Source organism: Haemaphysalis longicornis, unplaced genomic scaffold, assembly GCF_048455015.1.
Source record: "Haemaphysalis longicornis isolate Haplotype H1 unplaced genomic scaffold, Haemaphysalis longicornis Haplotype H1 scaffold_26, whole genome shotgun sequence".
NCBI lineage: Eukaryota > Metazoa > Arthropoda > Arachnida > Ixodida > Ixodidae > Haemaphysalis > Haemaphysalis longicornis.
Window position 1 is genome coordinate 3,946,588 of NW_027526319.1, and position 22,919 is coordinate 3,969,506.

General features: G+C 45.1%; 1 protein-coding gene across 1 annotated transcript; it reads right to left on the reverse strand.

Annotated features, from left to right (window-relative positions):
- Window positions 1-5,136: 5,136 nt before the first annotated feature.
- Window positions 5,137-20,776, reverse strand: LOC144172813 (NPC intracellular cholesterol transporter 2-like). The gene is made up of 4 exons (XM_077701439.1): window positions 20,603-20,776; window positions 11,038-11,136; window positions 7,623-7,801; window positions 5,137-5,386 (listed from the first exon to the last, which is right to left on the reverse strand). The coding sequence occupies exons 1-4, from the start codon at window positions 20,706-20,708 to the stop codon at window positions 5,303-5,305; spliced, it is 468 nt and encodes a 155-aa protein (XP_077557565.1). The 5' UTR covers window positions 20,709-20,776; the 3' UTR covers window positions 5,137-5,302.
- Between the last annotated feature and the right edge of the window lie 2,143 nt (window positions 20,777-22,919).

Consider the following 22,919-nt stretch of genomic DNA (forward strand, 5'->3'; position numbering starts at 1 on the left):
TGGGAACGGAATGTCACTTCCCAAAATGGCACGTTTCTGGAACTTCTAGGCATCCACTGCCATCTACTAGTTGGGTTAGAACACTTCCTCTTTTCTTTTTAATAGTTGCTAAAAGAACAGCACAGTCAGGCCTCAGAGCTACAACCTCTACTCTAGGTGCTGCCGATTGTGAACAGTTCACTGCAGGATTTATTTCCAGCTCTACACTTGTTATGCGACCGGGTAGCTACGACTGCTATTTTGAAAAAGGTGATCATGCTGTTGTCTTCCACGGGACCCGGGCCCTGTACCCACCCCCCTTATTTTAGTTCCGTGTTGCCTTCCACGCGTATAGCTCGTCAATACTCTCTAACAAAAAGTCCTACTCAAAACCAAAATTTTCTTTCCATTCAATTATTAGCGTTTTCAATATACCCTACTTTGACTGTGGCCAACCACGTAAAACCTCACTTGGGAACACAGCTGCAGGCGTTTCATATTTTGCGGTTGGGTATAAAGCAATGTTGCTTTCGGAAGCGTTGGTTTTTCTTAACCTACTTTTTTTTTTAATTTCAGAGTGCATAGAGTACCTGAGCGTTATGGTTTAGCTTTAGCGCACAGAATGATCGATTCTTGGAAGAATTCACCCTGAGAGTTCTGTTCAGGCGATGTGCAGAAGAAGTGGTATATATATATTATGCCTTTGTCCGGATATGAAGTGTACGAGGGCGAGACTGGAGGTGCGTGAATATTCAAGGAGCTTGTTTATGTCCAGGGAGCAGAAAAGGTCTGTCAAAAACTCCTCTCGCGCGCAGGAGGTTGGATTCCGGATCCTAATGGCACCGTCATCTTACCTAAGCACCATGACAAATTTACGAGCGAAATTATTCAAGCCCATATCATCAGTCAACAACTATGTAAGTAATAGTTGCTCTTTCTTTGCCCTGTCTGCGATGCGTCACCGCAATGCCCGTGAGCCCTACTCAGTCATGTATAATCTACGATCCGGTGAAGGCTTCTTGGCTCTTTCTTGCTTTTTATAGCTTGGTTTGTGCGACGCACCTTTACAAATATGGTTTTTCCTTCAATAAAAGCCAGGCATGAGTCAGCGCCGTTAAGTGTCCCTCCTGTTTACCTGGTTTTCCGTCTTCTGTTGCGCAGGGTCCACCACGAATTGCGGCTTGGCTGGCTGCTCCAAGGCCGACAGAACGTGACTGGGACGTGATTTATGAAGTTTCCTAGTCGGCAATGACAACAACGTATCACCACCACCCGGGGTGGCGCAGGAGGACAGTAGCCCACAGGCTTAGACATTCTACGTTTTACTGTCGCATAGCTACAACATTCGACCAAAACGGTTGAAACCAGTGCGGTGTTGTTAAGATTATTGGAAACGTTGCGACTGAATTGCCTTGCCCAAAGGAAGAAGAAGACAGTAAACGCGGAAAGCATTGCTCTAGCTACGATGGTGGGCGACTGTACGTTATATTGCCGTCATGTTCAGGCGTGATAACTAAATGTGAGCACAGGTGCCATGACACATTAACGTTTCAAGGCGTACCTTCTGCTTCATTTGCACCGATATCGGCCTCCTTCAAACCATAATCTGTGCATAAAATTACATCGGTTCGGGGGGGTGCAGGTGACCCATTAGCTGGCACCGACCTGCGCTTTTTCTGAGATTATGGGCCATGTTAAATGTGTGATATATGCATAGCTTAATCATATCGAAAAGGTCAGTGCTCAGTCGGATATATGCTCCTAATGAATGGTATAAAAAAACTACTTCTGAAAAAAAGTCATTCAACAGTAAAGGATCCGCGAGTCAGAAAGGGACGAACTGCTCAATTATGTCCCAGAAAAAATATCGTGAGGATCAATTATGCTTATGCACTCTCACCTCAACTCAAACAAGAGAAACCAGGCCTAACAGAAGTAGACGCGATGCCCTCTGCAGTATCAGAGAACACAGCCGGAACGCCGAATATGGCCCTGTTCATGTGGCAAAAATAATGCCAGAGTAAACGTTTTTGTGAGCACCGTGAGAAGCTATACTGTTTTCTGTACCTTGAGAAGAGCTGCATCAGTGGATGATGTCGTTTTTAAAATAGTGTAGTCAGTATACCAACAGAAACATACGCCCTTAGAACAAGTGGTTATGGCTGAAAGGGAAATTTTACTTGGTGCCAGAGCCATTTCTGAAAATTCAGTACGCCAGTTCGCGGCATGTCCAAGCACAGCCCAGCCTCACACGACGACAAGCGTACTTGGCCTAAACTCCATTACAACAATGGCGCACTCGAGAGAGTCTCGAGGGATTAGCGGTCCAGAGAAAAATTTGTGATCTAGGTGGAAGGATGGAGAAAGGGGCCCTACTTCGTCGGTCCTTCAACAACTAATACGGATAATTGTTTTTCTGCCATCAACAGTGCACCCATTAAACCAATTCCACAGCTCTCAACGCAACGATGAGACATTTTTTTCCTGGCCCTGAAGAAGGACTAGAATATATAATAGAATCGGAAGCTCTACTAAACTACCCCAAAATCCTTGGAATGTCTGTTTAGCATCTGAATCAGTTTTATATTTGTTTTTGTTGGTCGTCTTGTGTTCCTTTATATGCTGCTTTTGCATATGTCCCTCCAATTCATAGTGGGAAGAAAGAGTCTGGCCCCATTCGAGAGAGACAGAGAGAGATAGAGAGTTTCATGGGTCATCTGTGCTGAACGTCATCACTCAAGATGGAGGTTCCAAGTGGGCGCTTTGTCAGACGACGGCCAGGAGGCGATGGTGCTTGGCGGTGTCTTCCACCAGCTGGACAACCGCAAACGAAATTCTGCGTACGCTACTGCGTTAGGACGTGTGCCACTTCTGTGTGACTAGAACCACTCTATTAAAAGAACGTCTAGGTTACATTTGCACCAAAATGAGGAAGCCTACATCCTCGAAGATACATATCCGAATTGGTGCCTTCAACCTCCCCGTTACCCGACTGCCACGCCAACACCCTTTTCTCCGAGTGGGCCAACAACGTTACGTTCTAATAAAAGTACTCTTTCTCCATCACAACAGAATTCTGCGTTATACACCAGACTGTTATAGTGAGTATTTTAGAACTGTATGTACACTGTCGTGCTGATTGCACGACTGTTACAGTGTCAGCATCTCATGTGCGGCAGTATGTGCCAGGGTGTATGTGAAGTATGCCATTAGCAAGCTAAACCACTGCGGCGTTAAGTGTGAGCGCTGCGCTGGATGTAAGTATCAAACCAAGTTACATCGCAGTGCGTATTCGTACCATATCCATCGGACAGAGTGGGGCTTACTAAAGAATTATTTTAGGTTTTAAGTTTACGGGCAACAGAACTTGCAACCGGGAGCGGAATTCTCAAAAAAAGGGCGTCGTTTCAAAACAACGCGGTAGCGCCATGCAAATGCATGTGTTCTTGTGCTAGAGCGCCGCTTTCAGGATCAGAAAAAGCGGGGAAAGGACACAAAGGAGTACTGTAGCAAGAGCGAGAGGTCGCAAGAAAAAAGACGGGGGGCAGTGCGCGTCTCTTCGCGCCCTCGTTGCAGCGAAACTCTACGTGCTTTCCCGCCTCTTCTGCCCCTCAAAGTGGCGCCCCAGACCAAGAACACATGCATTTGCATGGCGCTACCACGTCGTTCGAAAACAGTGCCACGTTTTTTGAGAATCATGTTAAATTGCACGTTGTTTGCGACCACTCCTACTGCCTAGCAGAAACTATGACTTTCAATGCGTAGCAATGGTAAGCTGTCACAGGAATTTCACCGACGGTATCACCACAATGTCACGCCTATGCCGGCGGGAGCTACTCCCGGCTATTTCTTAACCATGGCGCTAGTCAGCTCCCGTGCACCTTTTATAGGCAGGGCTCGTGGTTTGTGCAGGCTTACGAAGAAAGCTGCGGTAAAACGTCAGATGAACTCATTTCTCCGCGTGTATCTAGCAGTGGCGTGTACACCTGAAAGCCTTGCCAAAAGGCGTGCTGTTGTCTTGCGAATTACGCCTAAAAAAATGTTGAAAAAACATTGATTGAGAACAACATGCACACACCACGAAGAAAAATAATAACTTCTGCATGAAAAAGTTTTGATAACAATAAAATTACCTTGCCTCATTTATGAATAACTACAGTAATAACTATTGGATCCCTTAAAGTGTATCCATTTACTTGAGTATATATAAACTGTCACGAATATAAATACAAGTTCTCTACACATTTTTACCGCCATAGTAAAAGCATACCACAGAAATTGAAGCGCTAATGGGTTTTAGAAAACCACGATCAGCCTTTAGCTTAAGGCGCAGAACAAAATGCAAAAAAATGGTGACAATATAACCACCACACTTGGTTGTTTTAAAAGAGTTGGATCGGCAATACTTTGCATTTTCTTGGATGCATGCTTTTAGGGACACCTGAATTTAAACTCAAATTATTCTTCTAGTAGTCGGATGTTTTACAACCGCAAGGTGTTTGTGTTTTTTTAATTGGCTGCGCATAGTCCTCACAATGTACAGTTTGGGTCGCTGCGCGGTTGACACCAATATAAAATATGTTACAAGATTGCTTTAAGAGTCTAATTCTTTGTAATCAGTTATGTGCTGCCCCAAGCGTTTAAACAAACTTCAGCATTCGGTAGTACTTGTCGAACAAAAGATAGAACGAAGCTCATAATAACTTATTGCCGAAGGAGTCTTAGTTATTCCAGCGGAATTGATGTTATTACAAGTTTTTTTTTGCTGTTTCGGGGGCAGTGTAGTAACGTTCATTTTGTTTGCTTTTTCTAGACAACGTTTAGTTTATTCAGCTCACTTTATTTTACAAAAACGCATTTGCAAATGTCTACACGACCAAAGCTTCCCAAATGTAGGAAAGTCTGTAGGTAGTTCGTGGATTGCCTCATTTTGGATGAATGGCACACGCTGGTCGGGACGGTGCTGACCACGCTTCGAATGAAGTTTCGATGGGTGCTACAGAGTTAGGCCACTCAAAAATATACCTCCAAAATAACATTTTAGTATAACAAACATGGTTTCTGGCGCACAAATTTCTCAGCAAACACAGTACGCGAAATAGTTGCATGCATGGCCGCGAGAACCTCTGAGAGTAATTTCTTCCGGGACGTTTTCCCAATCATCATCTTCCGGGAAAGCCGTCCTTGCAAAGTGCGTACCGGTAATTCTGCGCCGGGCCCCGCTCACACAGGTGGGCGGAATAAGTGCTTTGACCAATTACTCTTGACATGACAGCCTAACGGCAAACCCCCCACACGTGTCCTTCTGCTGCTTCGGCCAGACTTATTCAATCTTGACAGGCATGATGAAGCAGAAAATGGTCGTTCCGTTTCCTCCCTTCAGCCGGCACTCCGCTTTGGTCTCCAGCTGCAATTTAAGATATAAATTATTTAGCACTGACCAAGAAAGCATTTACCCTGTAAATGCTTGCAGGTAAAGTACATTCATAAGATCTGTTAAAATTCGCGGGCCACCAAATTTGCCATAGTCGTACTGGCACTGTTGCGTGCACACGTTAGACCTTTCGCAACTATTGACAGAAAATAGGTAATTTTAATAAAGGTAAATCTCTAATAAGCACCCATGGTCCACAAAATTGGGAACGTCGTACGGTTCATGAAAACCTTCGGTTTTTAACGGACTGCAATAAATTTTCTATCCGGCAGCAAAGATTGTGAATTGTGGATGAAATGAATCTTATTATACATTCAAAGAATATAGTTATGTTGGGTGGCACTTTGCAAAACGTTGATACTTGTCGTTATTATGCACAGCTGTGAGGAATGTACACGTTACATGAGAAGCTCGTTTCGTGTTTTATTAAACCTCAGAAGCTGTCACTTCGAAGAGATTGTTATTGGAAGTTACCAACAAAAGTTTACTCTAAATAACAGTTCACCAGATAGGCAATTCCGCAGATTTTAGTCAAAGAGCTTTTAAAATGCAAGGACTATCCTAAGCAATTCCGATCAGCTGAGACGATTGAATTTGTCGGGCGTTATACAAGGTGTTCAATAACAAATTGTGCATATTAGCGACATTGGCACTCGGAATTGAATGATTTCAATCGCTATGTGAATAAAGGGTAGATGTAACTGCTTACATGCCTCGATGAACAAGTGCCTGCGCGTTGTCCATGGCTAAATGTCTTGGCTTGGATTTACCGCTCTTTACACGGCAGGGTGTCAAATGAGGTAAGGACCCTGTTTTCTTGTTTTAGACCCGAGCTGTATTAGGCCAGGTTCTCAGATATTGTACTTAGAGTGTAATATTAGGGCAACAACAAGCATTGTAAAACGTCCTTCTTTTCAATCAACTACCCATCCAATTTTGCGCACCGTGTAAACAAGTTTATGAATTCACTTTTATTCTTTAATTTTGTAAGGCCAGCAGGTTACAAACTAATTTATGTATTTTGCTTATAAAAATAAAATATGCTTGGTTGTTGCCAAGCAACAGTTGCTTGAAAGAAAGTATCGATCAAAGTGAAACAGACGCGCCACATTCGGTTCAGAAGGAATTTTTTTCCCAACCTGCTGTCTCTACTGAAAAACGAAACATGCATAAGCGTTTCCTTTAATTCGGCTCAGGGTGATAACGTCTTCCCCAGTTCATAAAATTAGGCCTTAAATAGCTGGCACGTTTTTTTTTTTTTTTGGCCCCGGGTCCACTTGGAGTTTTGAGAAGTACCTCCGACGATAACGTGCCGGAAACCCAAGCGCACGCTAAGAGATGCGGAGATCCAAAGTACATTTGGAAATAATATACCTACGGTGCAGGCCCCCTTGAATGATTTACCTTATTGAAATCTTCGATACACTCCTCTTGAATGAAGCAGACAGTTGTCTGCCGTGTCGTGCAATGCCATAGGAGGTTTAACTGTGACAGTTTTTAAGCGTACATTAGCGAAGGAGGCGAAAAATCTTTGTCCGATTTCAATATACCAAAGTGCTTTGTAACAGCTTGATAAGCTACAGCGTGTGTCTCATCGATTATTTCAGTTAGAAGGGGATATGCACACTGCCTCCTTAGTTAAAATCATTTTATTTGTCTTGTGATGACAGTGATTCTGTCATGAAACTACGTTTATGTTGCCTCATAGATGAAAAAAATTATCTCCTGTTGATTAAAATTCGCATCACCATTATCCAATGGTTATTAGGCAGTTCAAAGTGAGCTACGAAGCCAGCATAACTTTTTTGCTGTTTATGTGGCCGATAGAAGCGGCAGCGCAGAAAAAAAGCACATCTATTGTGATTTCGGAGTTCCTATCAAGCTTCATAATTTTAACGGTTGAGATTAGGTAAGGAACGCGCTAGAGGTTATCCACGTGCCTGAAGGTTACGAGGACACGGCCAGTGCGTAAAGCCAATGCTAACTTGTACTAATAAGCAAGAAAGGGAGAATGACTATCTCTGCTCGAGCTCGGCTATATCTACATACACGAGTCGGAATGCACTTACATTCCGACTCGTGCATTTTTAGGTTTGTCGCCACGGGCTGTCCTGACGTCTCCCGAAAATTTCCGTGGCACTCGACAAAATACAATACTAATGCGGTAGGCGTGCTTTGGCGCTGCTCTGCGGTCTTCATATAAACTTACCGTTGGGAAAGCTGGCAGTACTCTGATGGTTTTCGAGAAGGTGTACTGCTTTCCCGCCTCCAGGGGGCACTGCAGGCCGCTTCTGGAGCATGCATCTTTCTTGAATCCCGGTAGGGGGAGCCAGGCACCAGGCGTCACTTCCCCCTTGAACGAAGCTTGTACTTTGTCGAAGTCCTCCGCTGTGTGAAACATCCCAGTTATACACGTCAGTCGAAAAGTTAAACCAGGCAAAAAAAAAACATCTCGTTGTGGGTTTTCTCATGAGAACGCAAAATTGCAGGGAATTAAAACTCAGGAAGGCGACGGGGGCTTTAGTCTCGACGGCCAAACTTCCGCCGTTACAAAGACCATTGGCGCATGGATATAAAGTAGGAAAAAACAGGGCTTCGGCATCAGATATTGCAATTTAAATTCGGTAAAGACCCTGAACAACCAGATTAAGCTAAATAATTTGGTATGCGCGCAAAAAATACGTAGTTTGGAGGCAAAACCAAAAATAAACATCCTTTTCTGTGATTTTCAGAGCCGAGCTTACCTGCCTTTAGATAGCTAATATTTCTAAAGCTAATATTAGAGCTATACTGTCTCATTAATTGGCGTATTCACGGGAGGTTTGGGGCCAATACTACACTAGGGCGGCCAATCCTGCTCGGGTGAGGGATTGCGTTACCGGCAATGGCCGCCAGGTCAGGCAGTACCCCAAGCCTCATTCTGCAATTCCATCAACACGCGGATCTTCTTTTTAATCGGGTAGGAATCGTCCGGCACCGGAATTCGAACCATGGTCCTTCTGCAGGGGAGGCGGATGCTCTACCTCTACGCCACCGCTGCAAATCGTCTACAAGGTATTTACCAAGGTAATCGCTAACAGAATTTCTGCCACCTTATATTTCAGTCAACCTAAAGAACAAGCAGAAATTCGACTTTAAAAACTGGCAAACCTGTATCCGCAATGCCTAATGACCGCAAGTGTACCGGAATCTTGGAAGAACGCGAACACCATCCTAATCCATAGGAAAGGTCACACGAAGGACTTGAAAAATACAGCCCGATCAGATTACTGTCAGTCGTGTACAAGGCACTTAGAAAGGTAATCGCTAGCAGAATTTCTGCAACATTAGAGTTCAGTCAACCTAAATAACAAGCAGGGTTCCGTAAAGGCTATTACACAATGAACCATATTCACACGATCAATCAGGTGATAGAGAAGTGCGCTGAATATACTGAACCCCTATATATAGCCTTGATACCTTATGAGAAAGCATTTGACTCGGTCGAAACCTCAGCAGTCATTCAGGCATTACGGAACCAGGGGGTAGACGAGAAGAACGTAAGAATACTAGAGGATATCTACAATGGGTCCACAGCTACCATCATCCTCCATAAGGAGAGCAGTAAAATACCTATAACGAAAGGCATCCGACAACGAGATTCCATTTCTCCAAAGTTATTAACAGCATATTTACAAGAGGCATTCAGAACACCGGATTGGGAACACGTGGGAGTACGGGTTCATGGAGAATAACTCAGTAACCTCAGATTTGCTGATGACGTTGCCTTGCTAAGCAACTCGGGGAACGAATTGCAAAGCATGCTTTCCGAACTGGAAAAACAGAGTAGAACCGTGGGCCTCAAAATTAATATGCAGAAAACCAAAGTAATGATCAATAACCTACGGACAGCACAGCAGTTTGGGATAGGGGGCAAGGCAGTGGAAGTGGTAAGCGAATATATCCACTTATTTCAAGTTGTGACCCCGCATCCCTACCATGAGGCAGATGTAATTAGACCGATGAGATTGGGATGGCGTGCATACGGCAGACATTCTCAGATAATGAATGGCAGCCTACCATTCTCCCAGAATAAGAAAGTGTATGACAGCTGCATCTTACCGGTACTCACCTACGGGGCAGAAACTTGGAGGCTCACTAAGAGGGTTCAACTTAAATTGAGGACGACTCAGGGAGCAATGGAACGGAAGATGATAGGTGTAACATTAAGGGACAAGAAGAGAGCGGAGTGGATCAGAGATCAAACGCGGGTTAAGGACATATTAGTAGAAATTAAGAAGAAGAAAAGGGTGTGGGCAGGGCATGTAATGCGAAGGCAAGATAACCGCTGGTCATTAAGGATAACAGAGTGGATCCCTATAGATGGCAAGCCTAACAGGGGCGGCCGAAAGTTAGATGGGCAGGCGAGGTTAAGAAGTTTGCGTGGATAAATTGGTCGCAGTTCGCAGAGGACCGGGACAATTGGACCGTAATGGGAGAGGCCTTTGCCCTGCAGTGGGCGTACATAGGCTGGTTATGATGATGACTGTCCCATTATTACAAAGTTACTTGCACGGAGCATACTATACACTCAACACTATTCCGGCTAGTGCTTCAACGAACTGCAAAGGCACAGTTTCAATGCGCGATAGAAACGTCGTTAAAAGATTTACCAAACCAAAGAAACAACTCCATGATATGCGTGCAAAATAAACTTTAGAATATAATATTTGGCGCACCATTGTCAAGCCATCGTTACATGTAGGCGGCGGGGTTAAAGCAAGCGTTCCGATCCCAAAACCGTAACAAGAAATTAGAGATTAATACAACGGTACGGCGGCGTATTCAATGAGAGATTTGAAAACGGTGATGTTGCCAAACAGAATTCGTTAGAATGAACCATATTATTTTTTTGCTATTGGGCAAGACAAATCAGTGCATTTTGTTTAGATCTCTGTAGCGCCTTATTCGTTATTTCTTTTCTTGCATATTGTGGTTCCGGCCTGTATCAGGCGAAAAAAGTATCGGTACACATCTGAAGTTGAAGTTGAAGTTGAAGTTTATTCAGACAGGAGTAGCCTGGGGTACAGAGGCAAAAGGCAGATGTACTCTGCCTGACGACGGCCTACTGCCCCTGCGGTCGGCATTGCACAGTGTTGACGAGAGCAGCAAAAAAAGAGAAAGAGAGAGAGAGGAAAAAAAAAAGATTTCCAAAAAAAAAACAGCGTTATACAATGACTACAAAAGGCGATCATCGCAATGGTGATGAAAAAAAAAAGAAAAAAAGCAAAAAAAAAGAAAAGAAAAAAATCTACATGCCAAATCCCGCCTCGTATTTTTCCTTTCGCGTAATATACTTTTCATTGTGCCATGGTGGCAAGGGGGAAATCCAGCGCGAACTTCTGAAGTTATTAGGTTCAACAGCTTCGTAATAATGTAGCTCATGCCTCTAGAGTGCAGGTTCGTGATGATGTAGATATATTAGAGCCAATAACATCTATGTTATGAACACAATTTTTCAAAAAATTATTTGTAATTGTTCTATTTTACATAGTTGTGCTAAAAGTCAGCGTATTATAGAAAATGTTGCCTCGAAGGAAGCCCGCGCCACGACAGTATGCGCATTGACGAAGATGAGCACTCACTCGGTGTGAAGTCGACCTCTATCCGTACGCTCTTGCCCTTCTGGAACTTGCAAGGCGCATCAGGGCACGGATCCACTCGCACCTCCTTGTACTCGCCTCCTGGTGAAAAACAGAATTCACAAGTTGGCACCGCTATCCCGTTCAGCTCACCTTTTTGGTGTGCTATCGTGTGGCTATTCCGATGATCGAAAATATTTTCACGAAAATATATTCACGAAAATAGTCTCATTGAATGTGTGTGTTTACGAAACAACCTTTCTTTTTTCTCTAGGCTCAAGAGTCCGTGCTTCAGTCGTGAACATTTGGTAACAAGCCACAAAGAACTGATAGGGAGAACCGCCGCGGTGGCTCAGTGGCTAAGGCGTTGTTCTGCTGATGACGAGCTCGCGGGTTCGATTCCCGGCTGCAGCAGCCGCTTTTCTGGTGGAGGCGAAAAGCAAAAACGCCCGTGTGTACGAGATTTCGGCGTACGTCAAAGATCCCAGGTGGTCAGAATTAATCCGGAGCCCTCCACTACGCCGCGCCTCATCACCTGAGTTGCGTCGGCGCATTAAACCTCCACAACCAATCAATCAACTCATAGGGAGGACAACTAATAGCGTGAATTTCAGCAGCTGACGTTTGTTAAAGGTACAAATTTGCAATGGGGCAATGGAACAGAGGGCACGCTAATTACGGCAGGTAGATAAGACAAGTGTGGAAAAGCAGCGAGAAAAAAACGTTGCATTTGCCCATAACACCCATAGCTCAGGCAATACGTTATCGCTGTGGGGCCTCTGCGATCGCCATTTATTTAATGCAAGCCACCCTCGCATAATCCCGGAACTTCGAAATGTGGAGTAACAAAATTAAAGCTGCTCCACTCAGCGTGAGCGCTGTCGGAAGTGCAGAGCAGGGACTCGCAATAATGGGCTGTGGCGCCGCTTTCCTCTCTCTTTTACCACCCAGCACACTCTTCGACGCACTATCTCATTCCCCTCCTGAGGAATTCAACGGAGGTGTGTCCAGGGCATTTGAAATTTCCCGCCGTTACAGTTCTCACGCTCCTACTGCCGCCTGAAACCGCGCCAACGGGAGTTATGTTATTTTTGTGCATTCGTTTCCTTCCGCACGTGCCGGCGTTGTACTGCCACTTTTTTTTTTCGCTTAAAAAACCATCCCAACCGGCGTTCCTAACTAAATGAACGCGGTTCTGGCGGTTATTTACGTATATTTCGCCTCAAATGTAGTCGCAGTTTTCTTTGCGCTAAAAAATAGGGAGATATATGACAAGCGCCAGTGGTTCACGGGTTTCGAACGCTTATAAATATCTAAACCGCTTGGCATTCGAAACCTCTCTGGGGCGCCCCGACGACAGAACGTCGTATGGCTCTACTTGGGTCCAGCGAGTGAGCTACGACGGCAAGGCGAGCTCCTAAAGTATTCTGCACCTAAAATTATGTTGCGCGAACCTTGTTTACGACGCATGGATTTGCCGTCACACTTTCAGTGTATACGGACACAGCGCCACAACTAAAGGGACGCCACAAAACTTAAGTTAGTCATTTGAACTGTCGGTAATTAAGTCGGTAACAGACATGGTTATGTTGGGTAACCCGTGAGGCCGGGAACAATTGAAGTTGGTTAATACAAATCTGCAAAAGGGCTATTACAAAACAAAAATATAAAAACCAAAAATTGTGTCTTGATGACCACAAGTGCTCACGTTTTTCGGTCGGTTAATAATGACACTGCCGACGTACTGTGGAGCTTCTCTCCCTTTGCCGATTACTGAGAACAGGCCGTCATACGAGAAACGATTATCATCCCACTCAGCTTGAGCAATTGGCTTTATCCCGGTCTGCCGAATCCGAAATATGGATGGCGCCTGCTTACCGGTCCACGACACTTCCTCGAAACAGCAGGCCTCCACAGCTTCCTTCATGCTTCTAGCCCATTGGAACCATTACAATTTTGTAATATTTCCTCGTCTCCATAGCGTGTCTTTCTTTCCACCAACGCAAAAAATCGGCAATGGGTAACATGGTGTTTCAACATCCGGCTTTATTTTGTTTACTCATTTGTCCTAAAGGCCCTTACCCGCGTTACATAGAGATTGAGGCAAAAAAAATTATAACATAAAAATCAGCAACAACCATGGAAATGCAAATACCAACCCATTACCGTCGAAAGGCATAGAAAGAAACATGCCGGTTACCCCCAACAACACGTCACATAGCTGCCAAACAAGTCCCATGATGCATAAACACAAAAAATGCGAACGAATGCTCCCCCAACGGCCTTATGTGCCGGTAGGGCCACACATTCCCCACCTGCTCTCAAAGGACGCCATTCTATATGAACGTTCATGGTCTTCACTGCTGGCGAAAAGTATTAGCATTTCACTATTTTGCCCGTCAGCGCGCTTCACATAAGGAATAATCGAACTGCCGCACTTATGCGACTACTTCCTGCGCTGCAATCACCGTTTGGATGTTTGACCATACAAATTTATACAGCCGCAATTTAGGGTGCACTGAATAGACAACACCTAATAACGCGGAACATGTACACAATACTTCGCGCTCCAGCTGGTAGTTAATGCTCAGTGCTGAAGCTTTCTCATGACACGTCGAAACATGGGGAAGGGCTCAAGAAAAAACACCCATTTCTGCATTCCTTTCTCCCTTTGGTTTTGCCGTGCGGCAAGTGAAACAACGCTAAAAGAATGAAAGACGGAAGAAGGTAGGAAAGTACGAAAAAGAAGGTGATTGCAAATCGCGGATGTCAGAGAAAGCAATAAATGTGGTCGAGTCCATACCTTGGCATGGTGCCGAATTTCGTGCAGGAAGTGTATGGTTCTTTTGTTTCATAAACCGCCATGTTCATTAAAAATTGTGCAGCCACTGCCAACAATTTTGATAAATGTTGGAAGAGAAAGTTCTCAAAACAAGCTTTAGACAGAGAGCTTGCATGCATAATTGTGGCATACTCCACGATGTTATAAGTTCCAAGGCTCTGGTGTTTTAAGAGAGTACGGTAAATAGAAACAAAATAGCCGTCGGACCGCTTCATGTTAGGCGAAACGAGGGGAGGGCAAGCTAGGCGATGGGCGTCAATCAAAACATACTTTATGGGCTATTTTTGTGACTCAGCAGCCTCAGTAAGGATAGCGGCCAATATCTCATTGAGCACTGAGTTCTTATTCATAGCGACACTGAGCAAATTCGTCTGTCAAGCGACAAAGGCGCCCACTGATGCACGATACGCCAGCGCACCCCACGAAGTCACTCGCGTTCTATGAGGTCACCATTGACCAACGACGTACCATGGATCAAGATTGCCGTGCCCAGGTACCGCTGGAAGCGGTCTATATACCAGTATGAAACTACAGGGCGGCCGCAGCTTCCATTCTTTTCTTAGAGTTACTTCGAAGTACTTGTGGGGAATCTGATATAGTGCAATCTTCTAGGTGCTCTTTTGGCTGTAAACTTGTTTGCGGTGGCGGATCGCGGGCTGGAGGTCCTCTAAGCTGCCCATGGCCAGCGTTCATCTGCAGCCCCTTTGTTCAAGACTGAAATAAACATTACTAAGTGTGATTGTTTTACTACATACAACTCGTTCCTTTAGGACGCTTAACAAAACCATGTAGGGGCCGCTTGCATGGCAATAACATGTGAAGTAAACATTGATGGAGAAGAAATTCACGCAGTGTTAAGCAAGCAGACAGGACATCAACGCTAGCGTGGCTAAGATGTGGGAGCGCGAGCATGTTGTTTCGGGGTTGTTTACCTGTACAAAACAATTATCTGTCTCTTCCAACCTCTCCTTTTGATATTGCTCTTGCCAGTTCTTTCTTTTGATTGTGTCCTCTTTTTTCATCCAAACGTTAAACGGGACAGACAACCGATTTTTGTGGTGCTTACGATCTGAAGCCAACATGAAAGGACATCACTTTAAACAACCGGATTTTCTGGCAAGGTCGTGGAACATTTGTAAGCGGATTTTTTTTTTGTCTACCAGCTTTACGCATGCTGCGAAAAGAATGTCTGCAACCGTTTCAATAAGCCCTCCGGCAACATACTTTTAACTGCACGTGACACTAAAAGAAGAATTTAAAAACTTGGCATCGGCTAAAACAATATTACGACGCGGTTTTTCATACTCCTTTTGCACGGTTTCGGAGCCAGGCATTAAAACCGACGGAGCTGTTTGTTTAAAAGCGATAGTGTCACGTTTACACCCCATATCACGCTACCTTTCAGATTTCCGAATGTTTTAGAGCGAAATAAACACTATTTCCGTGAATTCATTTTGAAATTCACTGTGGACCCCACTATATCAAATGTTGCCTCTCGTATGAACTGAAGTGAATGGAAACCACAAAAATCGGATGTCTCTGCCTTCAAGTTTCTGGAGAAGGGGTTTGTGAAACGGTTGCATTTGCCTCAATACGCCTGATTCTATGACAATGCTCGTTGCGGGCATGTGGCATGACGAGGAGCAACAGCAACAAGTTGCTGGTAGTGAGTTTCGCTGCGAGTTTTAGCGTTTCGAAGTGTCATCCTCTGAGCATCGTGCAGAGGCCGACACTTCGCCGCGTGGCGACATTCATATTTTGCCAGACAGAGCTTGCGGCGGCTGCCGGCCCGCGGGAGATTCGAAACGCAAGTTGCCAATTTGTTTATTATATGGTATATACCGCGTACCGTTGCTAAGTAAAACACATTTTAAGACACTTAGGTTCAAAATACTGGCCTTTCAACGTTTGTTGAGAGCCTAGCGCGAATTCATTCAATTTTTGCACCTGAGCCAATGTGTGCGCTGGCATCAGTCTCGGGGGTAGATGAATTGTAGCGCGATGGCTTACGCTTTGACCACAGCTGCCGGCCATGCAAGCCAAGCACCGTGCGAGCGCCTACGGGGAGCAGAAACAACCACTTCCGCTAGTGGCAGTCTGCTGGCGGGATACCCGTTCTAATGTTTCGAGACGGCTGAAGGCATTGTTTTAGAAGAGCTAGGCTTCTGTGGACAACGAGCATAACAGACGAAGTGTGGGGGATGAAGAGCATTTCGTTTCCAGTTGACCACGTTGACATGGTCAGTCTCATTTGCGCTCCGTTGGAAATACAACCGCTTTGGAAAAAAAATGCTTAGAAGTTTTTTTTCCTGTCATTCTTGTGGCTGGTTGGAAACGCTTTATTTTTCGAAACAATCGCTGGAAACCGAGAAAGCGTTGCCTTCATTACGTGTTTTAGAGTAATAACCTCCAGCAAAAGCCCATTAGCTGTCTAAGACAGCATCACGTCTGCGAAAACGTTTCCTATATATTCGGGTAACCGGTTCAGCATAAGCGTAATACCTGAAATGTTCTTGACAATACAGATTCAGCGTTGGCCCTGTTGCCTCCGGAAATATATATGCAATTCGCGGTTGCAAAAAAGCGAGAATAAAAGAAAGCTCTAGCACAAACTGTACACCTAGAGCGGTGACTCACCCCGAAATTTTTTTGAGGAAGAACGTGTAACATTATATGTACTTTTTCACATTGCAGCGAGTGCCTCAGTGAGGCTCTTACACTAAAAATCCCAAATGAGTCATCATATGGCACTTCCTTGACAAACACCACGTGCCGAAGGTATAGGAAACCCTTAGGTACGCAGCCTCCACCCCATTTATAATTGCGAAAAAGTGGCCGCATACCGCAGCTGCTTTGCCACATTTTGTGTTTTGCAAACCAACACGTGCTGAAACCCCAGGAAACGTCCAAAACGACGCCTCTGTATGTGTAATTACTTAAGACGGTTTCCTCATATAGTAGACCACCCTGTGCTGAAAGCTTGCGAAACTTCCAAATACGCCACCAATCCGTGTAATGCCCAAAGGCGGCTATTACACAGTTCCTTAATGTCGTGAACCAGAACGTGCGGAAAGCTTACGAAACTTGAAGATACGTAATTTCCCTCAGTGATTGCTGAAGACGCCGCACTAACTCCGCGATTGGACAGTTTTCGTTTATGCGCTAAGCCACCACCATTTCACGGATGAGTATATATCATCGTGGTTAAACGAAACAGACGCGTGCTTTCACACGGGGGCGCATTCGCACGTTCTCCAGTGCGCGTTCATGTTCGCACTAGGGCGTAGCTTCCGAAGATATATACTGAGCTCTTTTCCCCCAGCGTTCCCACAGCTCACCGTGCCGATTACATCAAAGCACAGCACGACGTATATATGCAGCATTGGGCGCTTGGAGGCCGGCATGGTAGTGGTGCCATATTGGTAGGCTGCTTGCTGATGTGCTCGAAGAGAAGCAAATGGCGATGCTTATGTGATGTTGAAAGGCTCAAGGGCTAAAGGTCTTCGCTTCGCTAAGCCTGTAACAATTGGGAGATCTAAAGACAATCGCAAGAAGCCGAGTAAATGAATGAATGAGCGAACGAACGAACGAACGAACGAATAAATAAATAAATAAATAAATAAATAAATAAATAAATAAATAAATAAATAAATAAATAAATAAATAAATAAATAAAAATATATAATTGAATGAATGAATGAATGAATGAATGAATGAATGAATGAACGAAAGAACGAACGAATAAATGAATGAAAATCTTTATAAACCATAGGCGAATTCAAAGTGGCTTCATAGTGCAACAACCTGTGTTTCTTTTGAGTTTTTCCCTTGGTACGCTGCAAGGCTACGGCAAGCTTTAGATTCGTGTCTTTTAGGTCCCAACACAGCAGCGATAACTACACCTTTATATCTCGGACAATAACAATATATAATGACCTAAATGAGCACGTCGTTGAGAAAAATGAGATTGCGGAATACTAGACTAATCTAGAAGTCTGACATTACTTCTGCGCAATTTATGTTTATGAGCGTTGTCTCTTTGTACGAGCTTTGTTTTTAGATAAATGTGCCAATCTGAGTTTTGAAAAGAAGAAATATGTCTTTCAAAAGGCTAGGTTCGTGCTGTTTCTTAATAAGACAACTCGAGCTTCAGTTCATTTCGTATTTTTTGTGGTGTGAAACAATCGCAAGTTGTACACATCGCATGTGCGCTGTATACACAAACTTCCGCTATAACCCCTCCCAAGTGGGCGTTAGTTGCATTGTGAGTGAGTCCACGAATAATATAAAAAAAGAAATGTGCATTGTAACTCACCGCATCGCACTTGAGAAGCTAACTTAGCACGAGACCTGAATTGTAACTTCGCCGCCTTAAAGGGGCCATGCAGACAAAATACAAGTTTATTTTATTCGATATATTCCGTGTTTTATAGTGCCCCCAGCGTGCCCCCAGCTCTTCTCCCGATGCAAACGATGTTTTATTCACTAAGAAATTAATCAGTTTAAGTTAAATCGTGATTTCCCCCTTAAATCGTCTGTTTTCGTGGTCTGCGATGACGTACAGGAGCTGACCGTTGCGCATCCGATTCCGAATCCTTGTTTACCCTGAGTGAACCTAGATGGCGCCACCTTACTGCGGAAGCCGTTTTCTTCATTTAGTTTGTTTTCGACCGTGTTGTTTTCGTTCAGGGAGAAAGTATTCATTGCGTGAAACGTAGTGGTCGCTCGACAAATATGGTCAAGTAAGACACCAGACACCGTTGCTTGAGTAAATCGGCCAGTGTCGTCTGAGACAACTCCAAAGCCCCAGAGTGCTGTGTGGCTAATCCAAGCAGTGCGCCCAGTACCAACAGCAGCAGGCATCGGTGCTTCTATGTTTTCGTGTGCTTTCGCAACGTCCACTGTCGGTCCCACCATTCCTACTTCTTTAAAAAGAATGTGGCCTAAATTTAAGCGCAAATAGCCCGTTCGGCAAGCTCATAAGCTCTGCCTAATTTGTATTTGCTTTTGCCAGCCTCTGCCAATCGCACAGCTGGCTGGTATGACGTCATAACTTCTGTTCCGGGGAATGAGCTTGTGGGTCGCATGGCCATTCCCGTTTTTCCTAATTATATAGCTTATTTCAGCGAAGTTTACTTTAAAGGTGGTGTCAGTATGATTCTAACGAGACAATCTTTTGTATGAACAAAATGTGTTTTGTCTTCAATGCCCCTTTCAGGTACTCAAACCAGGGCGGAGTGGTAAATAAACAAAATTAAACAAAAACAGCTGCCATGTTTCTTAGAGCCAAATAATTTCAGATGGCCTGCCACCTCATTCACACGTCTACGTAAGAGTAAAGGTTTCTGTTTATGGAACGTCAATTGCGGCAAGTCTTACCGCGCGGTTAAACAAAACTGGCCGCGTATCTGGTCGCTTCGTTGCAAACGTCGTCGAATGACGGCAGTGTTCTGCCACTCCTGTCTTGTAACAGCCTCTACTCCCTCTCTCTCCTTCCACGCTGCTCCCCTCCCGCTTCGATCCACCCGTGATAAAAAAAAAATCACTTTAGTGTTGCACACGGCCGGAAAGGCATGAACCCAATGCTCGAGAGAGAGCCCTTTTTGTATTTTGAGGGTAAAATATTATATCAGCTCACTTTTCGTTTTCCATCGCGAAAAACACCCCACTTATTTTGAATTAAATGAAAACCGTTATCATCCCTAATATTTCGCCTGAAATATGCCCAATGTTTTCTGTTTGAGGAACAATGTTGACAAGTACCCTGTATGCTTCCACATTTGGTAGTCATGATTAGAATCGCAACGAAACACACGGACGAAGAATCACAGTAGATGATACAGGCGCTTTATACTTGTCGCCTGTCTCGCTTTTATACTTAGCGCCGTTACACTTAGCGCCTTTACCTTAGCGGATTTACGTTTAAACTTAGCGCCGGTGCCGTGTACTGTGTTTTTTATTCCGGGTTTTTTGTTGCCCTTCAAATCGTGACCACTCACAAACTAGCCCATTAGAAGTTTTTCTCTTCCCCATTTGGTAGATTGAAAATGATTTATTTATTTATTTATTTATTTATTGAAAATACTTTCAAGGCCCATAGGGCATAACAGAAAGGAGTGGTAAGATACATACATAAGGTGCAGTTGTTTTACACAAACGGCATAGAAACAGAAATCAAGACCAAAAGAGCGATTCAACAACAAGCGTTGTGAATGGCTGCTTTAAAGAGAGTGGCATCAATGATGGCAGCGATGGTGGGAGGGAGGCGGTTCCATTCTACTTACTCGCATCAATGTGTCATTCAAGAATTTTTTTAACTTTTGGCTGGATGGCTGAATCAAGTGGCAGACACACAGACAGACCAAAAGGTTTCCGTTTTAATTGCCCAAGACTATCGTCGTTAAGAATGTAACATTGTTGGGGGTTTCACGACCAAGCTTCGCCCGGAATACGAGACGCGCCGTAACGGGAAGCTGTCAATTATTTTGGCCATCTGGTGATTTTAAACGTGCGCCAAAATAAATATCCACACACGCGCGGTTCATTCCCCACCTCTTCCAGAAATCGGCTGCAACATCAAGGTCCACACTTGCGTCCACGGGCTTATCAGCGCAACGCCTCAGCCGCTGATCTATCGCGGCGGGCTGTACAGGCGCACTAATCCCGGCACTGATCTCCGACTGTTACAAAGAGGGCCACTAATCCGTGATACCGCGCTTAACTCACCGCAATTGTCCGGCTGCACGACGTCAAGTGCGCTAGCGGAGCCGAGAATCAGGAGTAGTAGCAGCGATGCACTCAGACGGCACGGCCCGCCGACACTAATAGCCATGGCCTTCCTTGTTCGCTTGGCTGCGCGCGCGTCCACGAAACGACTACGGGGCGGTTGAAAGCGGGAAGCCCTTTTCTGGCGTCGTAAAAACGCTTGCGGCGGCACTTCCTCGCCGGAACCCTCCTCACCCTATGGCCCTCATCTATTTACTGCCCTGCCTCTCCCTTGTTTATATGTTTCCCCCTCTCCTTGCATCACGTTCGGCTTTTGTGCTTGGCTTCGTCGAACCAGTTCGCTTTGTACACGTTCCCTTTTACCTGAGTGTTCTATTCCATTTTTTCTCTGTTTTCGACAGGGTTACTGCTACTAACTGCTACACTCACGAAATGACAGCCGTGCGCTAGCGTCAGTGTGTGTCGTTCGCTTTGCGTTCTCAACATTCGTTCTTGTCAAAACGAAAGCCTACACATATGCGCGCACGTGTGGCGTATCCAGAATACATCGTAAGCAAGCCAACGTTCTCTACTCTTAACCAGCCGGAGCGGCCACAAGCTTACCGTGAAGGCATGATCAGCCCTCGATAAGCCTCAAGTCTCACGTGTGCGCTATTGATTGGCATCAGTTTTGACTCGCGTGTGAAGACATTAAAAGAGGCGGGGTTTCCTTGTTATGCCAGCACCCTCACGTGCGACTAAATGTCCGAGGCGCCACAAAACAAAACAACTGGGACTGTTTCGCCGAAGACTTCTTCGCAAGGAAGAAAACGAGTGGCAGCGATGCCGCGTTTCACTGGCTTTCGTGTGGCACCCAGAGATTGGCTTCAAGATACGGCGTCAACGCTGTGTTTTCCGCTGAAAGGAAGGTGGGCCACACTTCCTCCGTGATTGGCGAGAGTGTCGAAACACTTAGACGGCATGATAACAGACGGCCCCAGGTGGCACACGTGAAGCCGGTTGCCGATGGTGGCTCAAAAGCACAACAGTTCTGTCATGGGCAAGCTGCCCACGCGTGTGGCCTTGAAGTGTAAGCAGTACTTGAGAGCATCTGTGGCAAGAAACGGTGACGCGCAGGTAGAGTGGCAAGACATAGAGGGAGATGGCGGAAGATTCGCATATCAACCGGGAGGGGTCAATGTATCGGTGGCTTTCTCTTGAGGACACTGAGTTCGCGTACCTCGGACGGCACGTGTAGGGATGATGTCCGAATAGGTTTGGTCTTTAATAGCAGTAGTACCCAGCGATGCTCGGCTCTGCTAGGAGTATTGCAAAGAGCACCACACATATAGAGTAAACTGTAAAGCACGTGATTTGCCTGAAATCCAGGTTCATCGACTTGGGTGTTTCTTGGCACAAACCATAAAATTAGCTTTTAAAGAAGGTTTCCTGAGGTTTAAAGTTTACACAATGATGAAAAGCCAGTTTGTCATGTCAGCTGGCCTGCGACATTAACAAGGATTTCCGAATGAAATATTTTAAACCTTCGCAGCGAAATACTATAGACACGTTGCGCCGATGTTTGTCACAGAAGCAGCAGCGCCAATTTCATGACCTGGTGGTTGAGGGCGTCATTTCTTTTGTGAAAGATGCCACACTGATCACGGCCTCTGTTCGTGTCATTCAGTTTGCGTAAACGTCCAGCCCTGACCGACATACCAACAGCCATGGTTATCACCGGTGAAACCACGGGCGCCCACACACGGGAGGCTCTTGGTAATGTCATAACAAAAGGCCAGACGAACAGCTTAAGCGGCGCAAGTGACAAGGCGTCAGTCGCTCATATTGTAGCCGAGCTATCATGCTTATTGGAAAGACTAAAAGGGGGCGCTAAGCAGACGAAGACGAAGTAAGACACAAACACCACATACAGGCGCCTTCGTCTTCTTAGCGCCCCCTTTTAGTCTTTCCAATAATCATGAACCAACTAGCTCAACAAGTTTTGTAAAGACCTATCATGTTGTAGGTAATGAAAAAAGCATGAAGGAATTGATGCATCCATCACGATTGTCCTTCTTTACGCCCACTCTCAGTGCCAGCCCTGTAGACTGTTCGCACGGCACGCTGCTGGCAACGGTTGTTAGCGGGTAAAGGAATAGCCACTCCTTTATCGATGCCTAGCGCTCGCTAAAGGTAACTTTACTAGGAGACCTGTTGCGCTCACGCGCCTGTGCCTGGTGCGGCGTGCCTATACCGGTACCCCTTCTCCAATTGCTGTATCGTGTATGGCGTCCGTGACTAAATTAACAGAATGCGCTTACAGCAACGCCAGCTTTCT

Coding starts and splice junctions, on each gene's coding strand:
- LOC144172813 (XM_077701439.1), bottom strand. CDS start 20,708: ATGGCTATTAGTGTCGGCGGGCCGTGCCGTCTGAGTGCATCGCTGCTA. Junction 11,137..20,602: donor CGTGCAGCCGGACAATTGCG/GTGAGTTAAGCG, acceptor GTTTTTCACCAG/GAGGCGAGTACAAGGAGGTG. Junction 5,387..7,622: donor TACTGCCAGCTTTCCCAACG/GTAAGTTTATAT, acceptor CTTAAATTGCAG/CTGGAGACCAAAGCGGAGTG.